At 40.7% G+C, this 27,449-nt stretch overlaps 1 protein-coding gene across 4 annotated transcripts in view; it reads left to right on the top strand.

Moving 5' to 3' along the window:
• TXLNG (taxilin gamma) overlaps window positions 1-27,449 on the top strand; it is a 70,060-nt gene that overhangs the window by 28,382 nt on the left and 14,229 nt on the right. For all 4 annotated transcript variants that reach the window (XM_059384592.1, XM_059384591.1, XM_059384593.1 and 1 more), the window contains 4 exons: window positions 14,522-14,825; window positions 17,630-17,721; window positions 23,336-23,506; window positions 24,202-24,396. In XM_059384592.1, coding sequence (XP_059240575.1) covers window positions 14,522-14,825; window positions 17,630-17,721; window positions 23,336-23,506; window positions 24,202-24,396 — 762 coding nt within the window. The remainder of the gene's footprint in view (window positions 1-14,521; window positions 14,826-17,629; window positions 17,722-23,335; window positions 23,507-24,201; window positions 24,397-27,449) is intronic.

The raw sequence follows: 27,449 nt of genomic DNA, 5'->3' as shown, positions 1-27,449 counted from the left end.
GGGGGGGAGTGGGAGAGGGAGAAGCAGGCTTCCCACTGAGCAGGGAGCCCGATGTGGGACTCAATCTCAGGACCCTGGGATCACGACCTGAGCCAAAGGCAGACAGAAGCCCAACGGCTGAGCCACTCAGGCACCCCCAAAATTTTTGTTTGTTTGTTTGTTTGTTTGTTTTAAATGAAAGTAATACATTCACATAATAAAATAAAATAGAACCAAAAAAGTATAAAATGAAAAGTAAGTCTCTGTTCATTACCAGCTTCTAGGCCCATCTGTTATGGTGAACAATTTTGAGGGTATTCTCAGAAAAATATTTTCTAATATACTGCCTTAAATATGGATACATTTTTTGAAAAAGATATTATTTATTTGACACAGAGAAAGAGAAAGTGCAAGAAGAGAGAGAGGGAGAAGCAGGCTCCTCACTGAGCAAGGATCCCAATCGGTGGGGGGGTGTAGGGACTCCATCCAGAACCCCAGGGTCGTGACCCGAGCCGAAGGCAGACGCTTAACTGCTGAGCCACCCAGGCTCCCCTATGAATACATTTTTAATTTATACTGAGATGTTCATCCTGCACTAGATGTTTGTATTTTTCCCTATTTAATTATACCTTGGAGCTCTGTCCATATTGACGTGGATCTGCATTATTCTTTCGAATTGCTGCAGTTTTACCATGTATGGGTGAGCATTATTTACTTCAGCGGTTCCTTATGTGTAGATATTTAGGTGGTTTTGTGTGGTAATGGTCAGTAGTTTGGTGAATAGCCTTTGCCCTTGAGTGATAATATCTTCAGAATAAACTAGTGGTGGACTTGCTGGATAAAAGTGAATGTGTACTCAGACATTGATACATACTCCTACAAAACTACTACTGCTCTGCCAGTTTACACTCCCAGGACTGTACTGAGGGACTTGTTTGCTCACAGTAAGGCTTGTTCTGTTCTTTTTATTTATTTATTTTTTTAAGATTTTATTTATTTGACAGACAGAGATCACAAGTAGGCAGAGAGGCAGGCAGAGAGAGAGAGGAGGAAGCAGGCTCCCCGCTGAGCAGAGAGCCCGACGTGGGGCTTGATCCCAGGACTCTGGGATCATGACCTGAGCTGAAGGCAGAGGCTTTAACCCACTGAGCCAACCAGTCGTGCCCCTGTTCTGTTCTTTTTAAATCAACCTTTTTACATCTGGTAGGTTAAAGATGATTTACGTTTTCATGCGTATTTCTGTTATTATGAATGAGGTTAAACATGTTCTGTAACTGTGATCTGCTTGTTCACAAACCCTTGCAAATGGGTCTCTGCCTCATTTGAGGCCCGTACAAATCCGGCCTTTTGAAGTTGGTCCAAATTGATCTTTCTGTCCTTTAAAAAAACATCTTCTGTGCTTCTTGGTTTACTTAGTTCTTTCCCATGCCAAGGTTATGAAGAAAATTTTACTTAGGACTTCTAGTTCTTTGTGGTTTTCATTTTCTGTTTTTTAGTCCTGGTATATCTGGAGGGATGCTACAGGGTATCACTCTTTTCCTCCCATATGGTTTGGGAGATACCTGAAATCATTTATCTCCTTTACCAATTTGAAAGGACATCATTTTTAAAAAAGATTTTATTTATCTATTTGACAGATCACAAGTAGGCAGAGCGGCAGGCAGCGAGAGAGGGGGAAGCAGGCTCCCCGCTGAGCAGAGAACCCGACATGGGGCTCGATCCCAGGACCCTGAGATCATGACCTGAGCCGAAGGCAGAGGCTTAACCCACTGAGCCACCCAGGCACCCCGACATGACATCATTTTTAATATAGTCCCATATATGGGTCTGCATGGTCTGTTTTGGAAGACAGTGCTATATAATTAGGAAGCCTCTGACAAGTATTTCATGCTTGAAATAAAAATAAGGTTTCATCTGTGGGAGTTCATATTTTGAGACATTAAGAGTTTATTATCGTAAAGAATATGGGGGGTGCACCTGGGTGGTGCAGTGGGTTAAGCATCCAACTCTTGGCTTCAGCTCGGGTCATGATCTCAGGATCGTGAGATCAGCGTGGAGGCTGCTTAAGATTCTCTCCCTCTCCTTCTGTCCCTCCTCACCCCCCAGAAAAGAGTACAGGCATATTGTAGAGATGGACCCTAGAATCTAATTATATTCTAGTGCACAGTAATATGTCATTTTATCTGTTAAAAATTAAAATCCTTTCATTTCATTTCATTCCTTTGTTCTAACACAGTGAAACAGACTACTATTTAAGGAGGCATCAGGTTATATAATATATATTTTAAAGGCTTTGGTCCAAAATGTTTAAAACAGAATTTTGAGATGAATGATTGATGTAGTGTTAACTGTGTGGAAAAGTTTGCTATCCAGAATAATTCTTTGAAAGACTAAAATAGCTTTAGTATATAAACTATTTTAAATGATTTATATACAGCCAGAGTCACTTTTCTGATTTAAAAAGTATATGAAACCCCCACCAAGTACATGAAATCCCCACCATCTCCATCCACCTGTTTAAAAAAATTAAAAAGCACATGAAAATGTAAATGTTATAAGTTTGTAAAATTTATATTTGGAAATGTAAAAGCTTCTCAAAATACTGGATATGTTTAGGAGAGAGGTTCATATTTTTAAAAAATCAACTAAGGCTGATAGCTGATGTCTTGAGAGATACAGAGTATTTTTGGTATCTTTCAGTATTTCCTTCGGTGGTTCTTACTTCTCTGGCCCCCACTGGGTCTGTCAGGCATGTACTCTTGCCATTACATTCCTGTTTGGTAGTTGACAACTCTTAGGGAAGCTATTAGAAACATAGGGTTGAAGGGATTTTTAGAGATAATTCAGTTTATTCTAAGACACAAAAAAGTAGGGGTGCCTGGGTGGCTCAGTCAGTTAAGCATCTGACTCTTGATTTCTCCTCGAGTCTTGATCTCAGGGTCATGAGTTCAAGCCCAAGTTGGGCCAAAAAAGTAAAACCATAACAACTTCGATACCTTAAAAAAAAAATGACTTAAATTATTTATAGAGAGCCCTACCCCCAAATTAGTCCTGCCTCACCTCTTTAAATTCCAGAGTTCATCACTGCTAAAAATTTAAAGCACTTTCCCTGTGTTTTCCTATTTCATCCTTGTATATCTAGCATGATATATATTTTTAGACATCATTTAACTTCTTAGGTTTATTTATTTTTTATTTTTTTTTAAAGATTTTATTTTATTAATTTGACAGAGAGAAATCACAAGTAGACGGAGAGGCAGCCAGAGAGAGAGAGAGAGAGGGAAGCAGGCTCTCTGCTGAGCAGAGAGCCCGATGCGGGACTCGATCCCAGGACTCCGAGATCATGACCTGAGCCGAAGGCAGCGGCTTAACCCACTGAGCCAACCAGGCGCCCCTAGGTTTATTTTTTAATTGCACAAGAGATCTGTTTGATCTTTCATTTTTCAAGGCTAATGTATGAAGTGTGAGGGGAGTTATGTAATGAAGAAAACCTAGGCTCTTGAGTTTGACAGACCTTGTTTCGAATTTTGTGAGTTCCTTTTGCTGACTTAATATGATTGTGGGCAAGTTACTTCAACTCAGTAAGTTTCATTTGCCTTATCTGGGAACAATAAGACCAGCCTCTCTGAGGGGAAGGTTAAATGGGGGTTATAAAGGGACCTGCGCGTTGTGAAGGTTCTCTTCACCTACTTGATAAACATTTTTTGAGACTTTCTGGGAACCCAAGGCAAAGCTACAGCTCCCCCTCCGGAAAATGCATAAATGTGCACAGTGTTTCCCACCTGCTCCCTCTGAAGGGCCACCCTAGCCTTCAGTGGCAGGGTTTGGATTATTTCTGCTTTTAACACATGCCTGGCCCTAGTTGAAGACATTTGATCTCATTTAAGCAGATGGTAGTTGAAGTAATTAGGAAGTGGATGTGGGTGTTGGCTTTTTTTGTTTTTATTTAGATGAGTGTTAGTAAAAGAACAGTCATTACTAAAAACATTTAAGCCCTTTAAAGAAAATAAGCCAAAGAAATATGGCTCTTAAGCTTCAGTATTATTTGAAAGAGCATAACTGGAAGTTTTAAACTTTAAAATTGTTCATCTTTATCTACAGAGTAGAAAGGAAAGCAACTTATTTAAATAGTTTTTTCTTGGGCGCCTGGGTGGCTCAGTGGGTTAAGCCGCTGCCTTTGGCTCAGGTCATGATCTCGGGGTCCTGGGATCGAGTCCCGCATCGGGCTCTCTGCTCGGCAGGAAGCCTGCTTCCCTCTCTCTGTCTCTCTCTCTGCCTGCCTCTCCGTCTACTTGTGATCTCTCTCTGTCAAATAAATTAAAATAAATAAATAAATAAATAAATAAATAGTTTTTTCTTTAGTTTTTTTTTTTTTCTTTTTAAGGATTTCATTTATTTATTTGACAGAGAGAGAGCGCTCGCGCGCGCACAGCAAAGGGGAGTGGCAGGCAGAGGGGGAGGGAGAAACAGGCTTCCCACTGAGCAGGGAGCTCAATGTGGGGCTCAATCCCAGATCCCTGGGACCATGACCTGAGCCAAAGGCAGCCGCTTCACTGAGCCACCCAGGTGCCCCTTTCTTTAGGTTTTTAATTCCTATGCGATCTCAGTTTCAAATATATTGATGGAAAAGCTATTGCAAGTAGTAGATGAGTACAGTGTATTCATGTTCGCAAAACTTTCTATAGTAGCTATTTGCTCCTACAGTTAATGGTTGCTGAACTGGTGGCTATCCATTTTGAAGGCGTCTTTTCTTCACTTAAGGAATCCTCTTAGCTCTAAGTATTTAGACAATGGGAGGAAGGTTGAGAAATGTATCCTTTGACAGAAGGGGAGTGAATGAGGTGGAGGATTGTTGGGGTTTAGGGCTCTAGTAGACACTGCTGTGGCTGAATGACCTACTCTCCCTCGTGTCTTTCAAGCTGTAAGAGCTGTGTGTGCTGCTCCTGACTATAGACTCATGAAAAAAATGAAAATGTGATAGCTTGTTTTATGATTTTCAGGGAAAAGTTCGAATAGAAATTTTTCACTTTCATTTGAGATTGGATTTTTTTTTTTTTTTTTAGTTTTTATGTATTTATTTGACAGAGGGACAGTGAGAAAGGAACACAAGCAGGGAGAGTAGGAGAGGGAGAAGCAGGCTTCCTGCCAGGCAGGGAGGTGTTTTGAAGGTAACTCATGGTTCCTAACTTAAAAGATTAATAAAACAGGCATGCTGTGAAAGCTTGGTGTCCCCCATCTCCCCTACCACTTCCAGTTTCTCTCCATTAGTGTGTGTGTTTTTTTTTGTATCCTTCCAGAGATTGTAAATGATTCCCACTCATAAACTTACACAGCCACACACACACACCCCCAAATCGTGGCATGCAGTACATGCTGTTGGGCATTTTTCTTTATCCCCTTTCAACTTACCCTTACAGATCAGTCATTCTCCATCTACCTTATTTTTTAATAGATGCTATAGTACCTGTAACATGGATGTACCACAGTTGATCTCTCCAGTCCATTATTTTGGTTTTGGGGGGTATGTAGTTTTATTATTTATTTTAATTGAAGTACAGTTCACATGCAGTATTACATTAGTGTAATACCACAAAATACCAGTTTGTCATCTCTCATCATACAAAGTTATTACTATCTAGTTCATTATTAATGGACATTTAGGGTATTTCTGATTTTTTTTTTGTTACTACAAATACTGCTACATAAATGTCATTATATATATAATGTCATAGATGTACTTGTTTGTCCGTAGAAGAAATTGATAAGAAAGGAGTTTGGTGGATTTAAGCTATGTGGCATGATTTTTTCCCCAACATTTTAAAGATTCTTATTTATTGGACAGAGAGAGGTCACAAATGAGCAGAGAGCCTGATGTGGGGCTTGATCCCAGGACCCCGAGACCATGACCTGAGCGGAAGGCAGAGGCTTAATCCACTGAGCCACTCAAGTGCCCCTTATTGTGGAAATTTTTTAAACATAAAGTTGAACGAATTTGATACTAACATCCATATTGCCACCACCTAGATTCTCTGCTACCATACCTTTTCACTTATCTATCCATCTGTTGGTCCTTTCACCCGTGAGGCCACTTTAAGTGTGTACGTGCTGAGTTTTAACAAATGCGTGCAGCTTTGTAACCCCAGCCCTCATCAAGTTATAGAGCATTCCCATCATCCTGGAAAGTTCCTTTGCACCCCTTTCCACACAGTCTCTGCCCTGAATTAGACTCCTTAGTAGTTAAACCAATTTGTTCCCCAACCAGGAATGCTTGCGCGTACCCCACACCCTTTCCCACACGGGGTGGTCAAAGTTTTTGATGTGAATAATGGTATCTGATAGTTTTAAGTTGCACTTCTCTTATTGTGAGTAAAATTAAGCATATGTTTGCTAGCCACTTGTATTTTCTATGATTTCTTGCTTAGTATTGTTTGCCCATTTTTGTTGGGTTGTGGGTCTTAACATTCATTTCATTTGAGTATGCATTTGTGTTAAAATAATAAATTAATTTGGAGGGGCCCTGGGTAGCTCAGTCAATTGAGCATCCTACTCTTGATTTTAGCTCAGGTCATGATCTCGGGGTCATGGGATGGCGCGCCATGTCTGGCTCTGCGCTGGGCATGGAGCTTGCTTGGGATTCTTTCTCTTCCTCTCCCTCTGCCCCCCTCCCCCCCGCCCCGAGTGCACACACACTCTCTCAAAAATTAAAAATAAAATTAAGCATTTTTTTAAACTTAAATGACTTTGTGTAGAAATTTTAATAAAATTTACATATGTTCGGGGGTACCTGGGTGGCTCATTTGTTGGCTGTCTGCCTTTGGCTTGGGTCATGATGGAGTCCCGCATACGGCTCCCTGCTCAGCGGGGAGCCTGCTTCTCCCTCTCCACTTCCCCTGCTTGTGTTCCCTCTCTGGATGTCTCTGTCAAATAAATAAAATCTTTAAAAATAATAATAATACCTATTTTTTTTTTGTTAAAGATTTTATTTATTTACTTGACAGACAGAGATCACAAATAAGCAGAGAGGCAAGCAGAGAGAGGGGGAAGCGGACTCCCTGCTGAGCAGAGAGCCCAATGTGGGGCTCGATCCCAGGACCCTGGGATCATGACCTGAGCTGAAGGCAGAGGCTTTAACCCACTGAGCCACCCAGGCGCCCCGAATAATACCTATCTTGTGACATTATTGTGAGGATTAAATTAGTTAATATAAGAAAGTGCTTGCAGTTGTGCCAGGATGTAGTATTTGCTGCATAAATACTAACTGCTGCTGTTTATACAGGAGATTAATACCCAAGAAAAGGCATCCAGAATGGGTATCAGAGAAAGCAGAATAGGAAGTTGTATTGGCTATGTGATATAGAGATCTCTGCTTAAGGAGGTGAGGGCTTATATATATAATCTACCATTTAAAGTTGTTGACTTAAGAATTTGCTTCATATCATGGCCCAGTGCAGAGCCTCAAGAAGGTTCTTGAACAAACAGCACATACAGTAGAAAAATTGGGGCCTGCTATTTCAAGAGTCCAGCTGGACCTGGGCTTATTCATAAACCAAGATTTTGTAGTGCCAAAGTTAGTCTTTCATTAGCAAATGTGAAAAATACATCAAAATTAGTTGCACAGGAGAGCAAAGGAAATGTAATACTGTATTGCTTCTAAAGATAAAGTAGTCATAGTGGTATTTTCCTCTAACTTGTAATGTTTAGATATTTTCCATGGCTTGTTTTCAGCAATCGTTTTGGCCCATGTGTTCTCCATCAGTTGGCAATTGAGTACCTTTTATGCATAAGCTTTTGCTGTCTAGTTGGATATGCATACCAAATAAGTGCTAATGTAATGTGTGTGACAGGAGCTGAGAGGCCAAAGGGTGGCGTGTCCGGAAAGACAAAAAGAAGTAGTATTAACTAAAAATAGAGAACATGGGCGCCTGGGTGGCTCAGTGGGTTAAGCCGCTGCCTTCGGCTCAGGTCATGATCTCAGGGTCCTGGGATCGAGTCCCGCATCGGGCTTTCTGCTCAGCAGGGAGCCTGCTTCCCTCTCTCTCTCTCTCTCTCTGCCTGCTTCTCCATCTACTTGTGATTTCTCTCTGTCAAATAAATAAATAAAATCTTTAAAAAAAAAAATAAAAAAATAAAAAAATAAAAATAGAGAACAATGATGGGGCACCTGGGTGGCTCAGTGGGTTAAAGCCTCTGCCTTAGGCTCCGGTCATGATCTCAGGTCCTGGGATCAAGCCCCGAATCTGCTCAGCAGGGAGCCTGCTTCTCCCTCTCTCTGCCTTCTTCTCTGCCTACTTGTGATCTCTGTCTGTCAAATAAATAAATAAAATCTTTTAAAAAAATAGAAAACAATGAAATAGAAGGACAGCATGAGATGTGATGGTTATTCATACTACACATTCAGGGTCCTTATTTATGCTCAGTGCCACCAGCTACTGTTTTGAGTTATGTAAACATTTTGACTTTTCTAGTCCTGCATCTTTTTTCTGTGTTTGGTAGTTGAAATTAACCTATCTGCCTTTAATCTGAAAGCCAGAGTGATTTTTAATTAAATTTATGACATTTTGAAATAGGTGAATACATTGTGCCTTTTCTCCAAAATTGAGAGAATAGTAATAGAAGATACTTGCCAGTCATACATCTGATAAGGGACTTGTATCTGGCATATATAAAGAACTCTTAGAACTCAATAAGAACCCAGTTAGAAAGGGGGCAAAGGATGTGAATAAACATTTCTCCAGAGGAGGTATACAAATGACCAATAGGCACATGAAAAGAATGTCAACATCATTAGTCATTAGATGAGATACCTTCACACTGTAGTGGCTATTATCAAAAGGACCGGCAATAACAAGTGTTGGTGAGAACGTATAAATAATGGAACCCTAACACACTGCTGGTGGGAATATAAAGTGGTGTAGTCATTTAGAAAAATAGTGTCACGGTTCCCCAAAAGGTTAACCAGAGTGACCATATGACCCAGCAGTTCCACTCCTAGGTATATACCCTGTAGAAATGTAAACATATGTCTACATAAAAGTTTGTACGTTAATGTTCATAACAGATTTATTTATAATAGCCAATAGTTGGAAATAATCCAGATGTCCTGTCAGCTGATGAATGGATAAATAAAACATGGTATATCCAAACTGGAATATTATTTGACAATAAAGAGAACCGAAGTAGTGATACATACTACAACATGGATAAACCTTGAAATCAAGCTATGTGAAGGAAGCCAAACACAAAAGGCCACGTATTACCTGTTTCTGTTGAGGTGAACTGCTCAGAACAACCACATCTGTAAATACAGTATGTTAGTTGCCTAGGGCTGGGGCTAATGGGAAGGCTTCTTTCTGAGGTGACTAAAGTATTTTTTTTTTTTTAAGATTTTATTTATTTATTTGTCAGAGAGAGTGAGCACAGGCAGACAGAGTGGCAGGCAGAGGCAGAGGGAGAAGCAGGGAGCCCGATGTGGGACTAGATCCCAAGACGCTGGGATCATGACCTGAGCTGAAGGCAGCTGCTTAACCCAGGCGTCCCAGTGACTAAAGTATTCTAAGATTGATTGTGGTGATGGTTCCTCAACTCTGTGAGTATACTAAAAACCAGTGGACTGTACACTTCAAATTGGTGAATTACATGGGTATTATATCTTAATAAAGGTTATGAAAAACACTAATAGAGCTGAAAAATGAGAAATTAACAAATTCCATTTCTCAGGTACCTTTCTTATTAAAATTGATCCTAGGAGAGGCTTCAGGTTTTCCTGAATGAAAATTACCCAGGGCACCTGGGTGGCTCAGTGGGTTAAGCCTCTGCCTTTAGCCCAGATCATGGTCTCAGGGTCCTGGGATCGAGCCCAACATTGGGCTCTCTGCTCAGCGGTGAGCCTGCTTCCCCCCCTCTCTGTCTGCCTCTCTGCCTACTTGTGATCTCTCTCTCTGTCAATTAAATAAATTTTAAAAACTTAAAAAAAAAAAAGAAAATTACCCATTAATTAAATTATGGCTCCCCCTTCTTCCAACAGATTGCTTGCTCATTATATTTTTGGTGTGTCTTGACAAAACTTTCTGGTATAAGGTGGATTTTATCATCATTACAACTTCTGAGAAATTCTGTCATGTATTAGAGATAGCAGTCTTCTGTTTTAATTATCTTTTAACAGACTTTCATCGGTATTTAAAGCCAATGTTGGGGACACCTGGGTGGCTCGGTGTGTTGGGTCTCTGCCTTCGGCTCAGGTCGGGCCCTACTTCCCCCGTGTCCGTCCGCCCCCCCCCCCCCCCCCGCCGCCTGCCTCTCTGCCTACTTGTGATCTCTCTCTGTCTCTCAAATAAATAAATAAATAAAATTTAAAAAAAAAACAAAAAACCAATGTTGTGGTTTTGTGAACCCATTCTTATACTAATGGTTTTCAGGGGAACGGTTTAAAAATTATTTTTTTAAAAATTGGGGAAGGGGGTGCCTGGGTGGCTCAGTCAGTTAAACATCTGCTTCCCACTCAGGTCATGATCTTGGGGTCCTGTGACTGAGCTCCGCACGCTTGCCCCCCTCCCTGCAAATAAAATCTTTAAAAAATAATAAAATAAAAATTGGGAAAGATGATATTAATAGCACTTATTGTTTTTCCTCTACTGCTTGTAAAGAGGAGGGCTGTTAACATTATCCATGTGCCCAGTAGTATATGGCAGTTCAGTATTTGATATAAAGTAGAGGCGGAACTTAGTAGCTGGGTATATAATGTAGCAAAAAATGATCATTTTGCATTTAGTTTGAGATTAATACTTATGTAGTATATTATTTGGGCATATTCATGGCTTTAAGAAGTTTCTGCAGGAATTTAACAAAAGATGTTTGTTTTGAAGTTTTTGAAACTTCATCATGAGTGTTTTATAAATTTAATACCTGTGGATTACACTTGTGAAATCTCATTCTACAGAATGCATTGCATATGGAAGTGAGTTTTAAATATTTTTGAAAGAATTTAAGAGTCTTTTAAATATTTCTAAGTTTTTAGGCTTAGAATGTGGCATCAAACAGCAACTCTGAAGATAGACAACCCTTTTCCTCTTAATGCATTAATTTTTTAAGAAATGAAAGTATTGTATGCACATTATTTTAAAAGTATCATGAAAAGCAGCACATTGCTAATCTTTCTGTCCTGAGGAAAATATTCTGTTTGGTTCTTCATAACTCTTGAATAATGTATAAATTGCAACTTTAAAAATAAACTTTTCTGAAATAGGTTTTACTTCAATAAAGTAGACAAATTGTAAATGTTTAGGTTTAATGAATTTTTTTAAAAGATTTTATTTATTTATTTGACAGAGATCACAAGTAGACAGGGAGGCAGGCAGAGAGAAAGGAGGAAGCAGGCTCTCCGCGGAGCAGAGAGCCCGATAGGGGGCTGTATCCCAGGACCCTGGGATCATGACCTGAGCCGAAGGCAGAGGCTTTAACCCACTGAGCCACCCAGGCGCCCCTAGGCTTAATGAATTTTCATAAAGTGAACATCTGTGTGACTCCATCTGGCTCAAGAAATAGAATATTGCCAAGTACCCCTGAAGACCCTACCCTCAGTATTAACCCCTCTGTTGATATCCAGCACAATTGATTAGCCTTGCCAGATTTTTTTTTTGGGGGGGGGGGAGATTTTATTTATTTATTTGAGAGAGAGAGAGAGGCAGAGACCGAAATATCTGGGGAGCACGAGTAGAGAGGAGAGGGTGAAGCCAGCTCCCAGCTGAGCAGGGAGCCTATGCTGGACTCAATCCCAGGACTCTGGGATCATGACACGGGCTGAAGGCAGCGGCTTAACCCACTGAGCCACCCCCAGGTGCCCCTAGCCTTCCTGATTCTGAACTTTACATATAAGTGGTTTCCTACAGTGTGGATTTCTCGGCACCTTCCTTAAATCGATTGGTGTCACTGCATCTATCAGTAGTTAGTTCTTGTTGCTGGATGGTATGAGCATAGTACAATGTATCCCTTCTCTTGAAACAAATTTGGGTTAATTCCATTTGGGGACAATTACCAATAGCCCTTCTTTAAACATTCTTGGCCTTTGGCTGCACATATGTGCATACTTGGGTAAAATCCTAAGAGCAGGGTTTGGGTTGGAATGTATCCGTATTGTCAAAGAGTTTCTCAAAGTGGCTGTACCAGTTTGTTCCTCCAGAAGTATAGGACCTGGTTCATCAACATTAGACTATAAAGGATAAGGACTTACTTTCCACAATCTCTGTCTCTTCTGCTACTTTGATACTTTAAATCAGTTTTAGTTCTTCAGTTGGAAGTACTCTTGTAACTCGAAATAATGAATCTCTGCTCTCCTATAAACTTTGGAAAGTAACTTTGTCCACTTGTGGTAAAAGAAAGATACTAACACCCCCCCCACACACACACACATACCAATTGTATTATTCAGAAAGGGAAGAGGCCCTCTTTCATACAGAGAGGGAATGTATAGAATGTGTAAAATTCAAATTTGTGCCACATCATGTTAAGGGGAAGAAGCCCATAAATAAATGGGGTTAACGTTATGATAGAAGAGAGAGTAAGGTCAATTTTACTGATTTGAGAATAAAATACTAGAATAATGCCTTTACTCCCATGGCCATGGCCACTATCCACATTTGTTTGGGCAGGGATAGTTGCTTAAACCATTATTCTCCCAAGTTTCTGTGGCCTAATGTGAGAGAACTTTATTTTTGTGCTCATCTAATAGTCCAGTGTGGAGTTCTTTGTAGGAAGGGCAGCCTTCCTTTGTATGTACATGGGATTTAGGGGCCTAGACTGTTAATTCTTTTATCCTGTAGCTGTGCCGTCTCTCAGAGTCTGGGAGATCTCTGCATTCAGCCAGAGTGGGGAAGAAATGGTGGGGAAAGAATGTATGCTTCTAAGAATGAAAGTCTTGTTGAAGAAGGGACAGTCATTATTTCATCTTACATTCCATTGGTGGGAACTCTGCTTGGGAGTTCCGCTTAGATACAAGGGGCCTGGGAAATGGAGTCCTGAGCTGAGCATTTGTCTAGCAGCGCCAGCTGGAGGGTATTGGAGGAGTGAGGGTTTTTGCTGGACAGCTAGTGAGCCACCTCTGCTCTACCGTCTCATCAGGGATAAGAACAGAATAATTAATGTTTCCTAACAGGATAATTTCATTTCTAAGATATTGACTATTTTAATGGTGAATTCTTTTTAGGGAAAAAAAGTTTATTTTTGAAAGGAAGTGTGAGTACTTTTTTTAAAAGATTTTATTTATTTATTTGACACAGGGAGAGAGATCACAAGGAGGAAGAGAGGGAGGAAGGGAAGCAGGCTCCCTGCTGAGCAGAGAGCCCAATGTAGGGCTCAATCCCAGGACCCTGAGACCATGACCTGAGCCGAAGGCAGTGGCTTAACCCACTGAGCTACCCAGGTGCCCCAGTATTTTTTTTTTTTTTTTAAAGATTTTGTTTTGCTTATTTGAGAGAGAGTGAGCACAAGCTGGGGGAGAGGCAGAGGGAGAGGGAGAAGCAGGCTCCCTGCTGAGCAGGGAACCCGAAGCAGGGCTTGATCCCAGGACCCTGGGACCATGACCTGAGCCAAAGACAGTGAGTTAACCGACTTAGCCACTTAGGTGCCCACCCTTTTTTTTTTTTTTTTTTTTTTTTGAAACAGGGACAGAGGGAGCACGACTGGTGGAGAGGGGCAGAGGGAAAGGAAGAAGCAGTCTGCAAGGAGCCAGATGTAGGGCTCATTGCTAGGACCCTGGGATCAGGACCCAAGCCAAAGGCAGATACTTAAGTGACTGAGACACCCAGGTGCCCTTAGGGAAATAAGTTTAGATTTACAACTAAATGGCATTTCTGGGGCGCCTGGATGGCTCAGTTGGTTTAGCAACTGCCATCCATTCAGGTCATGATCCTGGAGTCCTGGGATCGAGTCCCGAATCAGCTCCCTGCTTGGCAGGGAGTCTGCTTCTCCCTCTGACCTCTCTACTCTCATGCTCGCTCTCTCTCTCTGTCTCTCATGCTCGTGCTCTCTCTCACTCGCGATCTCTCTCTCTCTCTCTCAAATAAATAAATAAATAAATAAATAAATAAATAAATAAAATCTTTAAAGAAAAATAAATGGAAAGGGCTCCTGGGGAGCTCAGTGGGTTAAAGCCTCTGCCTTAGGCTCAGGTCATGATCCCAGGGTCCTGGGATTGAGCCCCTCATTGGGCTCTCTGCTCAGCAGGGAGCCTGCTTCCTCCTCTCTCTCTCTCTGCCTGCCTCTCTGCCTACTTGTGATCTCTGTCTGTTAAATAAATAAATAAAAAATAAAATAAAGTAAATGGCATTTCTCACTTCCTTTGGGACCACTTAGTTGTGTGATTTGTTTTAATTTTCTTATACTTTACAGTTATGTCGCCACTCTGAAACTTAGAAATTACCATATTTACATCAATTTTACAAATCACTAAAAGAAAAAAACTGTCCATCTGTGGTGTATTATTGGATGTAAACATTGATTACATTTGCTTTAACCCCTCTTTCCATATTTTTTCTTTTCCTCTCTCTAGTTTGTGATTGGCACAATGGAAGAAGCTGGAATGTGTGGGTTAGGGGTGAAGGCAGATATGTTACACAACTCTCAATCAAATGATATTCTTCAACATCAAGACTCAAATTGTGGTGGCACAAGTAACAAGCATTCATTGGAAGAGGATGAAGGCAGTGATTTTATTACAAAGAACAGGAGTTTGATGAGCCCAGCATACTGCATGCAAGAGTCCAGAGAGGAAATTCCTGGGCGAGAAGCTCGAATAGATCCTCCTGATGGTCAGCAGGATTCAGACTGCAGCGGGAGCAAAGAGAAGACTTTAGGTAATAGTCTGTGCTCATTGGTTGGACATTTCCGTGTGCTGCTCTTTTTACTTCTGTTCTCCACAGCGCAGGTGATTATGAACGTGGCCAGCGTTGAGGCGGATGTTTAGCTAATATATCTCTTGTCCTCAGTGGAGCAAGTGTGTATATTTACTGCATTTTTTGCAGGAGACAAAGATAGCAAAGGAGGAAGTTGTTTTCTCTAAGTAATCAGGAATAAGCTTTCTTCACAGAATTTGGGGCCAACTTGACAAAGTAGTATTTGACTTGCCTTGTTTGCATCTTTAATGTAGTCTGACTGAAATTTACTGTGAAGACTGTGCATTTATTGGCTTGTTTTATTTAAAATCTAGTCACAATGCTTTAGAGACAGCATAATGTTATCTATCGTTCAGAAGTGGGTTAAGACTGACTTTCAAGGGTACGTTTTCTTTTTCCTTCTGTGTTTGAGATTTAGGACTAAAAAGGTAATAGGTTAAATTTTGTTATGAAATCTGAAATCCCCTTTTATTTTAGCCTTACTCATTGACTCTAAATTTTTTTAAAATTTAATTATTTGACAGAGAGAAGGAGCACAAGCCAGGGGAGAGGGAGAAGCTCCTGAACAAGGAGCCCGATGCAGGACTTGATCCCAAGGCCCTGGGATCATGACCTGAGCAAAGGCACATGGTTAACTGACTGAGTCACCCAGGTGCTGTGCCCCTAAATATTTTATACTTAGTATACCTAAGATTAACAGTGTTTGATTTGTATGGTTTTCTGTACAAAATTATCCTTATTAAATATTATTATTTATTTAATATTATTAATATTATTAAATATATTTTCCACTAACTTGGAAATATTAAATATATTAAATATATTTTTCACTAACTTGGAAAACCTTAAAATTCTTATAGAAATACAAGAAATAATTTTAATTCCAGGGATACCTGGGTGGTTTAGTCGGTTAAGGATCTGGCTTTAGCTCAGGTCATGATCCTGGGGTCCTGGGGTCGAGTCCCACATTGTGCTCCCTGCTCAGTGGGGAGCCTGGTTCTCTCTCTGCCTGCCACTACCCCTGCTTGTGCTCTCTCTCTCACTCTCTCTCTCTGACAAATAAATAAATAAAATCTTTAAAAAAATAATTTTAATTCCTTTCAAACAAATGTCTTCAAAATCAGCAGCCCCAATTATATGTGTAAAAGCAGATATGGAGTCTTAAGAAGTTACAGGGAATGGGGCACCTGGCTGGCTCAGTTGGAGGAACATGCAACTCTTGATCTCAGGGTTGTGTTTGAGCCCCTCATTAGGTGTAGAGATGACTTAATACTTAAAAACAAAAGTTTCACATAATGTTACCATGTGACTCAGCAGCTCTACCTCTAGGTATATAGCCAGGAGGGTTGAAAGCATATGACCATGCAAAAATGTGTACATGAGTATTCATGGCAGCCTTTTTCATAATAGCCAAAAAGTTGGAACAACACAGTTATCCATCAGCTGATGAATGGATAAACAAAATGTGGTATCATATCTGCTATAAAAAGGAATGAAGTAGTGAGAACATTGTACGTGGGTGAACCTTGAAAACATGCTGAATGAAAGGAACCAGACACAAAAGTCCACATATTAAGATTCTATTTAATATGAAATATTCAGAATTGGCAGGTCCATGGAGACAGAGAGTGGCATAGTGGTTGCCAGGGCCGCGGTGGGGGAGCAGGAGGGAGGGACTGCTGAAGGATATGGGGTTTCTGTTTGGGGTGATGAAATGTTCTGGAATTAGACAGTGGTGATTGTTGCACGACTTTGTGAATGTACTCCATCGTACGCTTCTAATTAAAAGGGTGAATTTTATAGTATATGAATTGTGTCTCCAAAAAAAAAAAAACAACCCAGATGGAATATGGTTTAAAATCTTGATTAAAAATTGCAGGTTACATTATGGTTACTTCTAATCATATTTAATAATCATGTTTAGTCATCTCTTAAAATTTGTACTGGCCTTGGGCTTTGAGAGGTTTTGTTTCTGAAATTTTGTGTGGATAGAAAGGTGTTCAGTTTTGAAGTCCGCGTGCTTTTTTTCTTCATAGCAGTCTGTATACCACATATCAAAGTCCTTTTAATATATATTTTTAAATGAAATATCCTACATATAAGAGTAAATATTTAAAAAATAAAATGGTTACTTTAGAAGTAAAATATTATCACTTATTTTGAAAGACCATTTGTCCTCTATCTCACCCACCTGCTTCTCCCTGCCAAAGATTTTTTTAAATACCGTTGCTAGCTCCTCCTGTGGGGGAAAGAACTTACGTTGACACCCTTTTATTTACACTAAACTTGGTTAACACACAGAAGGTGCTTACTAAATGATCAGAAGTTATTTAAATTGCTTATAGAAAAAATACATGCCACAAGTGATTTATGTGCATCTTAGAGAGTACCAACTGAAATTCTCTTTGAACCTGCTTCTATATTTGTATTTGGGTAGGAAGCTTTTAAAAATATTCTGCCCTTTGTAACTTGCCCTTTGTCTTAGCTTGGACATCAGTGGTTAAGCAAGGGAATTTTTAAGCCTTTAGCAAGAGTTACAAATAGCTAGCAGTATTAGTGAGTGAAAAAATTCAGGGTAGGGGTGGGAAGCAAGGGGTGCCTGCTAATCCAGAATTTAAAAATAGCTTTCTTAATTTAGCTGGTAAATCTCTTATGTCTAGATACAGGCACAAATTATTTTACTCTGGATGTCAGAACATAGAAAGTGTTATGTAGAATTTACAGGTTAGACTTGATCTTATTCCTCTCATCTTGTTAATCATCAGGCAAAGAAGTTTTATTATTGATGCAAGCCCTAAACACCCTTTCAACTCCAGAAGAGAAGCTGGCAGCTCTCTGTAAGAAATATGCTGATCTTGTGAGTATTAAATCAAGGGGGTAAAGTTCATATGAAGTGCAGCAAAATGTTGTATGTACTTGATAACCTTTTTAAAATACTTTGATATAGGGGCGCCTGGGTGGCTCAGTGGGTTAAGCCGCTGCCTTCGGCTCAGGTCATGATCTCAGGGTCCTGGGATCGAGTCCCGCATCGGGCTCTCTGCTCGGCAGGGAGCCTGCTTCCTCCTCTCTCTCTCTGCCTGCCTCTCTGCCTGCTTGTGATCTCTGTCTGTCAAATAAATAAATAAAATCTTTAAAAAAAAAAAAAAAAAAAATACTTTGATATAGCTTTAGATGTAAAAATTATATTGTGTTCCAAAATTGAAGAGAATTTTATTTCTTGGGGCTTTTTGCTGCTTGTGTGACTTCATTTTATAAGGGGCTACCTATAGGACATTATAATGCTAAGATAGGGCATAGATTTTCTAAAACTCTGTTTTAGAAGTGAAAAGGCTGACTTAGAAGTACTACGGTGTGATGCTAAAGATGCTAGTCTGGGTGTAGTGGTTCCTGTATTTAACTTTTCCCAGGGGAATTCTAGAGATAAATGTTCTACCCATTGTGATTGAAACTGTGAGTTAGATGAAATAGTCTACTAAAACAATACTGTGTCTCAGGAAATATTTATTTCACATCTACTATGTGCCAGGCATTTCTTTCTCCTTCTAGAGAAACTGACCTCATTTGTTTTGGGCCTGTGTTATTTCAAGAAACATTAATTCTCTTTTAAAAATTATGAAAAGTCTCAACATGGAAACCCTGCCATCCTGTTTAGGTTGAAGAATGGGGACGTCCTAGAACCCTTTCTGTAAGTGTAAGGGTTGTGGGAAACTTAGAATGAGTAAGTGTAATATAAATGCTAAAAGTAATGCCTTTTGTGAAAAACTTATATGAATTATTGATGATTTTTATGCATTTTCATCTGTTGCTGAAGCAGATATTCCATATCACAAATACTACTTTTTGTCACTGGGCAGCTCTAAATATCAATTCTGTTTATTATTCAAAGAATTACAATTTATCTCCCTTGCTTTACAAAGGGGTGTGTGTATGCGCCCCCGGAGCTGGCATTCCGCAGCTTAGCACCTTCTGTTCAGAGCAGCAGGAAGCCAAGTGCGTCAGTATAAATGGCCTAGAACAGTCACGGATACAAAGATGGAAGAAAACACAGTGTGGTCAGGTTGCTGGCTTCAGGAAAGGAAATCTTCCACTGTCTGTGGAAACCGGTCCTATTGGTTCCATCTGCATGAGAATCCTGTAAGAATGGTGGAAGGCAGACAGCCATGAATAGATTAGAAGAAAGGGCAGATAGCTGCCTAGGGCAGTCCTCAGATTCACCCGCACCATTGGGACTTCTGTTAAAAGGCATGTTCTGATTTGGTGGGTCTGGGTTGGGGCCTGAGAGTCTGTATTTAAACAATCTCCCAGGTGGTGATGTTAATGCTATTGGCCTTTAAATAACACTTTAAGTAGCAGGGGTCTAGGCTGTTTTTGTTTGTGGCTTTTATTGCGCGTGTGTGTGTAGGTGGGTATGGTTATTTTTAAGTCCCAGTAATAATTGCTACATTCATTTTAGGATGTGTGACACATTAGACTTGCCTAGTAGTAACCTCTCTTTGCTTCAGATTTGTCGCAGTGAGACCATCTATGGAGTAACCTCTTCCTAAGGCTATTTAGAAAACTTCCCTTTGCCATCACTGTCCTCTGTCCTTTTTGTGATAGCATCATCTGACATCATTGGTGCTTGTGGCGTGGATAAGTAGAATGTCCTGTAGAGCAGACGGTATGGCATGTTGCCCTGGAACTGGGATGGGCTGCTGGAGAGACCTTGGGCCTCCATGTTTACCAAATAGTGTGGGTTCTTGAAATGCTCACATTTCACTTGCTAAGTGTGGGTATCATTAGGTTTGTAACATGATTCTTAGGTATGTGTTATAGTGCTATTCTTTCCCATTCCTGAGTCAGTTTGTGTAGATGTTGATTATTATTATTATTTTTGAAGATTTTATCTATTTATTTGTCAGAGAGAGCACAAGCAGGAGGAATGGCAGGCAGAGGGAGAAGCCGGCTCCCCGCAGAGCAAGGAGCCCAATGCGGGACTCAATCCTAGGACCCTGGGATCATGACCTGAGCTGAAGGCAGACCCTTAACTGACTGAGCCACCCAGGCATCCCAAGTGTAGATTATTATAGTGTAATAATAATCCTGATATCTGCTGGGGTAGGTGTATATATTCTTCTTATTAATCTTTTTGTTAGAAGTATCTTGGCTATTCTTGGCTCTTTATTACATCTTAGGTTCAACTTACTGGGAAAAATTGGGAGAAAAAACACCATTTGGGGATTTATTTTATTTTATTTTTAAAGATTTTATTTATTTATTTGACAGACAGAGATCACAAGTAGGCAGAGAGACAGGCAGAGAGAGGAAGGGAAGCAGGCTCCCTGCTGAGCAGAGAGCCCGATGCGGGGCTCGATCCCATGACCCTGGGATCATGACCTGAGCCAAAGGCAGAGGCTTTAACCCACTGAGCCACCCAGGTGCCCCCCATTTGGGGATTTAGAAGAACATTTCATGGATTCTTTTGGTGCATTTGGGGGAGACTTGCCATCTTCATGAAATTAATGGAACTTGAAAAGTGTATATCCTGGGACACCTGGCTATTTAAATTGATGGAGCATGCAGCTCTTGGTCTCGGGGTCATGAGTTGGAGCCCCACGTTGGGTGTAGAGATTACTTAAATAAATAAATCCTTTCTTAAAGTGTATATCATTATGGGAAAGATATTACACACAATGTGAAGAAAGAAATTAATCACACAATGATTAATTCCAAATGGATTAAGGGTTTAAATGTCAAAAACTAAGCTTTAAAGATTATAGATATTTAGATTTATTTAGATATATTAATAAATATTTTTCTAAACTTGGGTTAAGAGATTTTTTAAAAAGATAAATTTTTAAAAGATTTTATTTATTTGACAGAGAGATATGGCGAGAGAGGAAACAAGCAGGGGGAGTGGGTGAGGGAGAAGGAGGGTTCCTGCTGAGCAGGGAGCCTGATGCGGGGCTTGATCCTAGGACCCTGGAATCATGACCTGAGCTGAAGGCAGATGCTTAATGACTGAGCCACCTAGGCGCCCCTATTTTATTTATTTTAGGAAGAGACAGAGAGAGAAGCGTGGGAGGAGAGAGCGAGAACCAACTACAAACAGACTCACTGTCAAGTGTGGAGCCCAGTGCGGGGCTCTGTCTCACAAACCTGAGACCGTGACCTGAGCTGATATCGAGTCTCATGCTTAACCAGCTGAGCCACCCAGGTGCCCCAAGGGAAGGATTTCTTACAACACAAAAAGCACTATCAGAGAAAGGATTGCAAAAATTGGCTGTGTTGAAATTAACTTTCTGTTCAGCAAAAGACAGTGAGACGTCACATTAAAAAAACTGGGAAGAACATATGCCAGCAAATACAACCAACAGAGTATTTAGTTTCAGGAATATCTAAGGAACACCTACGAATGAATACGAAAAGAACAAATAACCCAATGGGAAACTGGGCAAGAGACATGTAAGAGGCATTTTAGAGAAGTGGAAAAACATGAAGATATAAAGATATCTTAACATAAAGGTACATAAACATGTAAAGAGTTGTTCAACTTTATTGGTGATCAGGGAAATGCAAATCTGGACCAGAATGAGATGCGATTTTATATCCACTGCAGCGGCATACATTAAGAATTCTGATTGTACTTTTGGAGAGGATACGCATCTATCTACATGATCTCTTATAAGTTGCTGATGGGAGAATAAATCTGCCAGCCACTCTCGAAAAGAGTGTGGCATTGTCATGTGAAGTAGAACATGAGTCACTGCCTAGCAGTCCCACTCCTAGGCTTGCACCCAGAGAACTTCTTACATGTGTACAGCAGGGAGCACATAGGACAGTGTTCATAACATTGTAAGCAATCAAGTCTGGGAAGAACCCAAATGCCCATTGACTTGAGAATGGGTCAGTAAAGTATGTTGTGTGTGGCATATTTTTTAAGTGAGATGTCCTGTAACCAGTGGGGCCAAATCTGGCAAGGCCTGTTTCTGTACTGCCCACAAGCTAAGAATGGTTTTACGTTTTTAAAGTGTTTAAGAAAAAGAACACAACAATGCAACAGAGTATGTGGCCCACAAAGCCTAAAACACTTACTTTTTGGCCATTTACAGAAAGGGTTTTCTGTTTCTTGATCTGTGCAAACAATTTGGATGCATTCTAGCAATATGATCTACAGTTGTGCTGTCCAAAATGGTAGCTGTTAGCTACATGCAGCTATTTAAGCTCAATTTAAATTCAAGAAGAAATTCAGTTCTTTAATTGCACTAGCCACAAAAAAGTTAAAATAACTGAAACCAGAACAGTTCTTTTAGGACCGCACACAAATGAGATGAATGAGAAGAGCAAAGGAACGGTGAGCCTGGGATTCTGGATTGTGATCACCTTGAGCCCGAGAGGACAGGGCTTGCAGCTCTCTGCAGAGTTACAGATCGTCTGTGCAGGCGGGGAGCCTCCTGCAGCTGTGCTGCACCTGTGGTCATAATAACGTTACTTTGCAAAAGTATTATACAAAAATAAAACTATTTTTTCTGCAAGAATTTCTGTAAGGATGTTTTTAATAGCTGTGAGCATATGGCATTTCAGGATGCTTGGTGTGTTTTGATAGGCCACAAGGTGTCACTCTTGGCTCTTGAAATTGACTCAGCATCTTTTCTGTGAACCGTCAGTAAGGCTGCTGTCTTAATCTGTTAGCGTTGATTTAACCTTGAAATATACTTATTTGCTCCAAATCCAAAATTGCAGCAATTCCTCTCTTTCTCACAAAGAACTTGAATGTTGCTCATTCTTTTTTTTTGTTGTTCCTTGGAGAGCACATGCATGTGTCTGAGCTGAGGAGGGGAATGTGGGCAGAGGGAGACAGAGAGAGAGAGAACCTTCAGCAGGTTCTACACCCAGCGTGGAGCCTGGTGCGGGGCTCAGTTTCACACCCCAGAGATCCTGACCTGAGCCAAAATCTGGAGTTGGATGCTTCGCTGACTGAGCCACCCCGGTGCCCCAATACTGCTTATTCTAATTTGGAATTCTAATTTGGAGGACCATTTCAATAGAGCAGCCTGTGTGTTTCTCAGAAAAGTAAAACTCCATGGTGTTTATTTCTAAAGTTTTTCCAAAAGCACCATTTAACAATTTTTAATAAGAGATTAAGGGGTGCTTGGCTGGCTCAGTCGGTAGAGCATGTGACTCTTGATCTCAGGTTTGTGAGTTTGAGCCCTGCTTTGGGGGTAGAGTTTTTTTTGTTTTGGTTTTTTTTTTTTTTTTTTTTTTATAGATTAAGATTGTTTTTTCCATTATCCTTGATTTTTTGTTTACTTTCCTATCATGACTAGAAGAGAGAAGGTTGGCAGAGTAATAGGTTACAAAATAAGTTTTAAAAAATACTGTAATACTTGGTTTTTGAAAATGTAGTTCCATAGTTCTTAGTGTAATTCCTCCAGCTGTAACTCAAAGGTTTTCGTTGTACTTCCTGACTGTAAAGTGCTTATTAATTTTAGCTGGAGGAAAGCAGGAATGTTCAGAAGCAAATGAAGATTCTGCAGAAGAAACAAGCCCAAATTGTGAAAGAGAAAGTCCACTTGCAGAGTGAGCACAGCAAGGCTATCTTGGCAAGAAGCAAACTAGAGTCTCTTTGCCGGGAACTGCAGCGTCACAATAAGACATTAAAGGTTAGTTGGTTCAGTTTTCTGTTTTTCAGGAGGGACTGACACTGGCTTGGCTTATTTTATAATCACTGTGTACCTATTTGAAGTAAATCTTTTGTCTCTACATGGAGACAGATAGCAACCACTTTTCTACTATTTTGCTTGGCCTGATGCTTCTTAATGGACCTCATACCTGGCCGTGGGAAATCTAATTGAGATTGATTTTTAGACCACAGCTTACCTGCCTGGAGCCCTGGCTTAGGAAACTCAGAGTTGCCAGTTTTCTGCTGAGCAGTGAGGTAGTTCGTTACCACGTAGGAGAAGCTGACATGAATGCGAAGCTGAACAGAAACAGAGTTGAGGCAGGGACTGGATCTGGGGAGGGAAAACAGCCGCTGAGCTCCTTAGGAGCCGTTTACCAGCCGCATGGCCAGACCACTCTTGCCTACCGCCCGTACCCAGAGGCTAAGTACTTTTAGAATAGCACATAGCACTCGTTTTACAGCAGGGCAGTTTGCCTCTCTGAATGTCTACTCAGGAAAAGCTGTGTGCTTATCAAATGATCACCTTCTGGTCCCAGATAAAGGGAAGGGGAATCAGAGTTCAGAAGCAACACTTTAGGGTCACAATAAGTAAACCCCCGGAGCACCAGCAGCAGCTTTTATGAGTATCTTCTGTGTAAGTCTGTACCATTAACAGGAGTTTTTTTGGACAATAAGGAAGAAAATATGCAGCAGGCACGAGAGGAGGAAGAAAGACGTAAAGAAGCCACCGCACACTTCCAGATCACTTTAAATGAAATCCAGGCGCAGCTGGAGCAGCATGACATACACAACGCCAAGCTCCGCCAGGAAAACATTGAGCTGGGAGAGAAGCTGAAGAAGCTCATTGAACAGTACGCCCTGAGGGAGGAGGTAAAGCCATTCTCCTGATTCAGACAGCTTCTCCTGATCAATAGGGGTTTCTCCGCATTCACTGCCAGAGGAGAACTACCGTCACAGGATGTTTTAGAACTTTTATAGTTGCGTAGTGGAAGTTGGGTTTTTCTCAGGAAAACTTCAGCCACCACGAGAACAGGAGTCTTGGGGGTTGTCACTTAGATAGTTGAGAAGACTCTGTGGCCGTGGGTAGGTGAGGCGGTTTCTTAGAGAAGCGTTAAGTACTCCTTGTCTTCCACCTGCTGCTACAAGATTGCATATTTAGCGTGCAGATTTTTCCCCTTATCTAGACTAATAAATATTTGGCCTTCAGATACGCTTTAACTCAGACATCTGTGATAACCTATACAGTCTACATTACCGTTGTATTATACCTGCGTTTTAGATTCTTTCTTTTAGTGGGGGTTCTATACTATTTGAGAGGAAAAATAGAACCTATTTCTAAACTCTCATACTCATTGAAGTAAAAAGCTTATTGGAAGGATCCATGCCTGCTGGTCTTGGTCACTGGTCTCCAACTAAGACTCTTGGTCACTGGTCTCCAACTAAGACTTTTTCAGGCTAGTCAGGAAATTCAGAGGTGTTAATTAAAAGCAAACAGGTGATGGTCTATTTTTTTGTTTGTTTTTTAAAAGCCTCCTCATTTTTACAGGCCAAATGGGCAGGATTAGAGGCATCAGGTTTATTTATTTATTTATTCAAAGAAAATGACATTAATTTATTTCTTTCACATGTTTATCTGCTAAAAGGTTTTTTCCCCCTTATTTTCAGTTAGCCAGCATAGAGCATATAATTAGTTTATGATGTAGCGTTCAGTGATTTCATGAGTTGCGTATCGCATCCAGTGCCCATCACCACATGTGAGCAATCATCCTTAACGCCCATCCTCCCACCCCTGTCCCTTCTGGAACCCTCAGTTTGTTTCCTGAGTCTAGAGTCTTTCATGGTTCGTCTCCCTCTCAGATTTCTTCCATGCAGTTTTCCCTCCCTTCCCCTGTGGTCCTCTACGCTATTCCTTATCTTCTACATATGAGTGAAACCGTATGATAACTGTCTTTCTCTGCTTGACTTATTTCACTCAGCATAATCCCCTCCAGTTCCATCCATGTCGATGCAAATGGTAGGTATCCATCCTTTCTGTTGGCATCAGGCTTTTTATACAGTGCATCCCCTGCCTTTGAAGTTAGGGAAACATGCTTTTATGTGTGTTGTAACCCTACACAAGTAGATTAAAATAGCCGGTTAAAGGGAAAAAAAAGATTGGCCCCTCTGTGGGTTATGTATTCAGTTTTGAAGGCAAACTTTAGATCATACTAACTTAGAGTCTTACATTCAGCCCTTCAAAAAATACTTCTTTTAAAAAGATTGTTTCTTTATTATTTGAAAGAGAGTGCGTGCGGGTGTGGGGGGAGGGGCAGAGGGAGAGAGAGAACCCCAAGCGGACTCCCTTCTGAGCACGGAGCCTAGGAGCCCAAAGTAGGGTTCCATCTCAGGACCCTGAGATCATGATCTGAGCCAAAATCACGAGTTGAACACTCAACTGACTGAGTCACCCAGTGCCCCTTAATCACTCTCTCTGCCTTCTCCCTTTTTAAAATGGAGAATTATAAACTTAAAAGTAGAGAATATGTCCTCTTGTTTTAGCAGATGAAATCATAGTTTCAGCTTTATTCCCATCAGCTTACCCTGGGCTATTTTGATACAACTTCAAGGTGTTCTATTCCATTCCGTTCATATATATTTGAGGGTGTACCTCAAAAAGATAAGGATTCTTTTTTTAAGCACAACCATGCTATCGTTTTCACACATAACAAAATTAACAGTAATTACTTAATGTTAAATACTGAGTCATTGTTCAATTTTCTGTAGTTGTGTCTTCCCCCCATTTTTTTTTTTTTAAGCTATTTGAATCAAGCTCTAAACGCAGTCCATCTGTTTCACTGATTGGTTTCAAGTCTGTAACATGAAGATTTCCAGGGGCGCCTGGGTGGCTCAGTTGTTAACCGTCTGCCCTGGGTTCGGGCCGGGATCCCAGGATCCTGGGATCGAGTCCCGCATCGGGCTCCCTGCTCAGTAGGAAGCCTGCTTCTCCCTCTCCTACTCCCCTTGCTTCTGTTCCCTCTCTTGGTATCTCTCTCTGTCAAGTAAATAAATAAAATCTTTAAAAAAAAAAATGATTTCCTCTTCACTCTTTTTTTTTTCCTTTGAGTGTTTATTGAAGGAACTTTTTTGCCCTAGAGAATAAATTTTATATTAGATTATAAAGGCCTCAGTTTTCTTAAAATTGTTCTTTTGGTTTTTAATATGACAGTCTGACTGACACATGATAGATGTAGAAAACTTGAAAACTATGTACATTTAAGCACATTACATGTGAGTCTTATTTTGAGTGTTATCAGATGGTCTCCGGTCAGGAAGAGTTACTCTGCACATCTGAGAAGGGGTGTTCTGATGACTGTATTGTATGTAAATAACTACTTACCAATTTTGTTTGGAAATCGTAATGACATTTTATGCAATGTCTAGTATGTGCTGGGCACCAGGCACCTTACACAGCAGAACCACCACATTGGCTTTTAGAGCTTGCAGCAAATGTGGTTATCTCTGCTTGGAGGAGGGAATCGAGAGTCAGCAAGGGGAAAATCTACCCCAGGCCACGCACCAGCCAGGACTTGACCTGGGGCCGCTTCAGTGGTCACCGCGTGCTGCCTCCGGCAAACGGAGAGCGGGGAGAAATACCCAGGAGGTAATGTGTCTGATATGTGGGTTTAACAGTTTGATCTCCTTATCCATCTTTTTCTTGATACGTTTTTGAGCCTCATTTTCATTGTAGGGCAGGAGTAGGAAGTACAAGTGTGTGGTTAATGAGGCTCCTTGACAGTCCACCTCCGAAAGGGAGGGGGTCCAGGGTAGCAGCTGGAAGGCTCCTTTCCTGCAAGTGCAAACCCAGGAGGGATTGCAAGGTGATGTAAAGCTCACTCTTCTATAAACTCATGGACCCAGGGTCCTCAGCTCTGGTGCTATTAGCA

Source organism: Mustela nigripes, chromosome X (assembly GCF_022355385.1).
Source record: "Mustela nigripes isolate SB6536 chromosome X, MUSNIG.SB6536, whole genome shotgun sequence".
NCBI lineage: Eukaryota > Metazoa > Chordata > Mammalia > Carnivora > Mustelidae > Mustela > Mustela nigripes.
The sequence above is the reverse complement of the archived record's forward strand: the minus strand, read 5'-3'. Positions and strand labels throughout refer to the sequence as shown.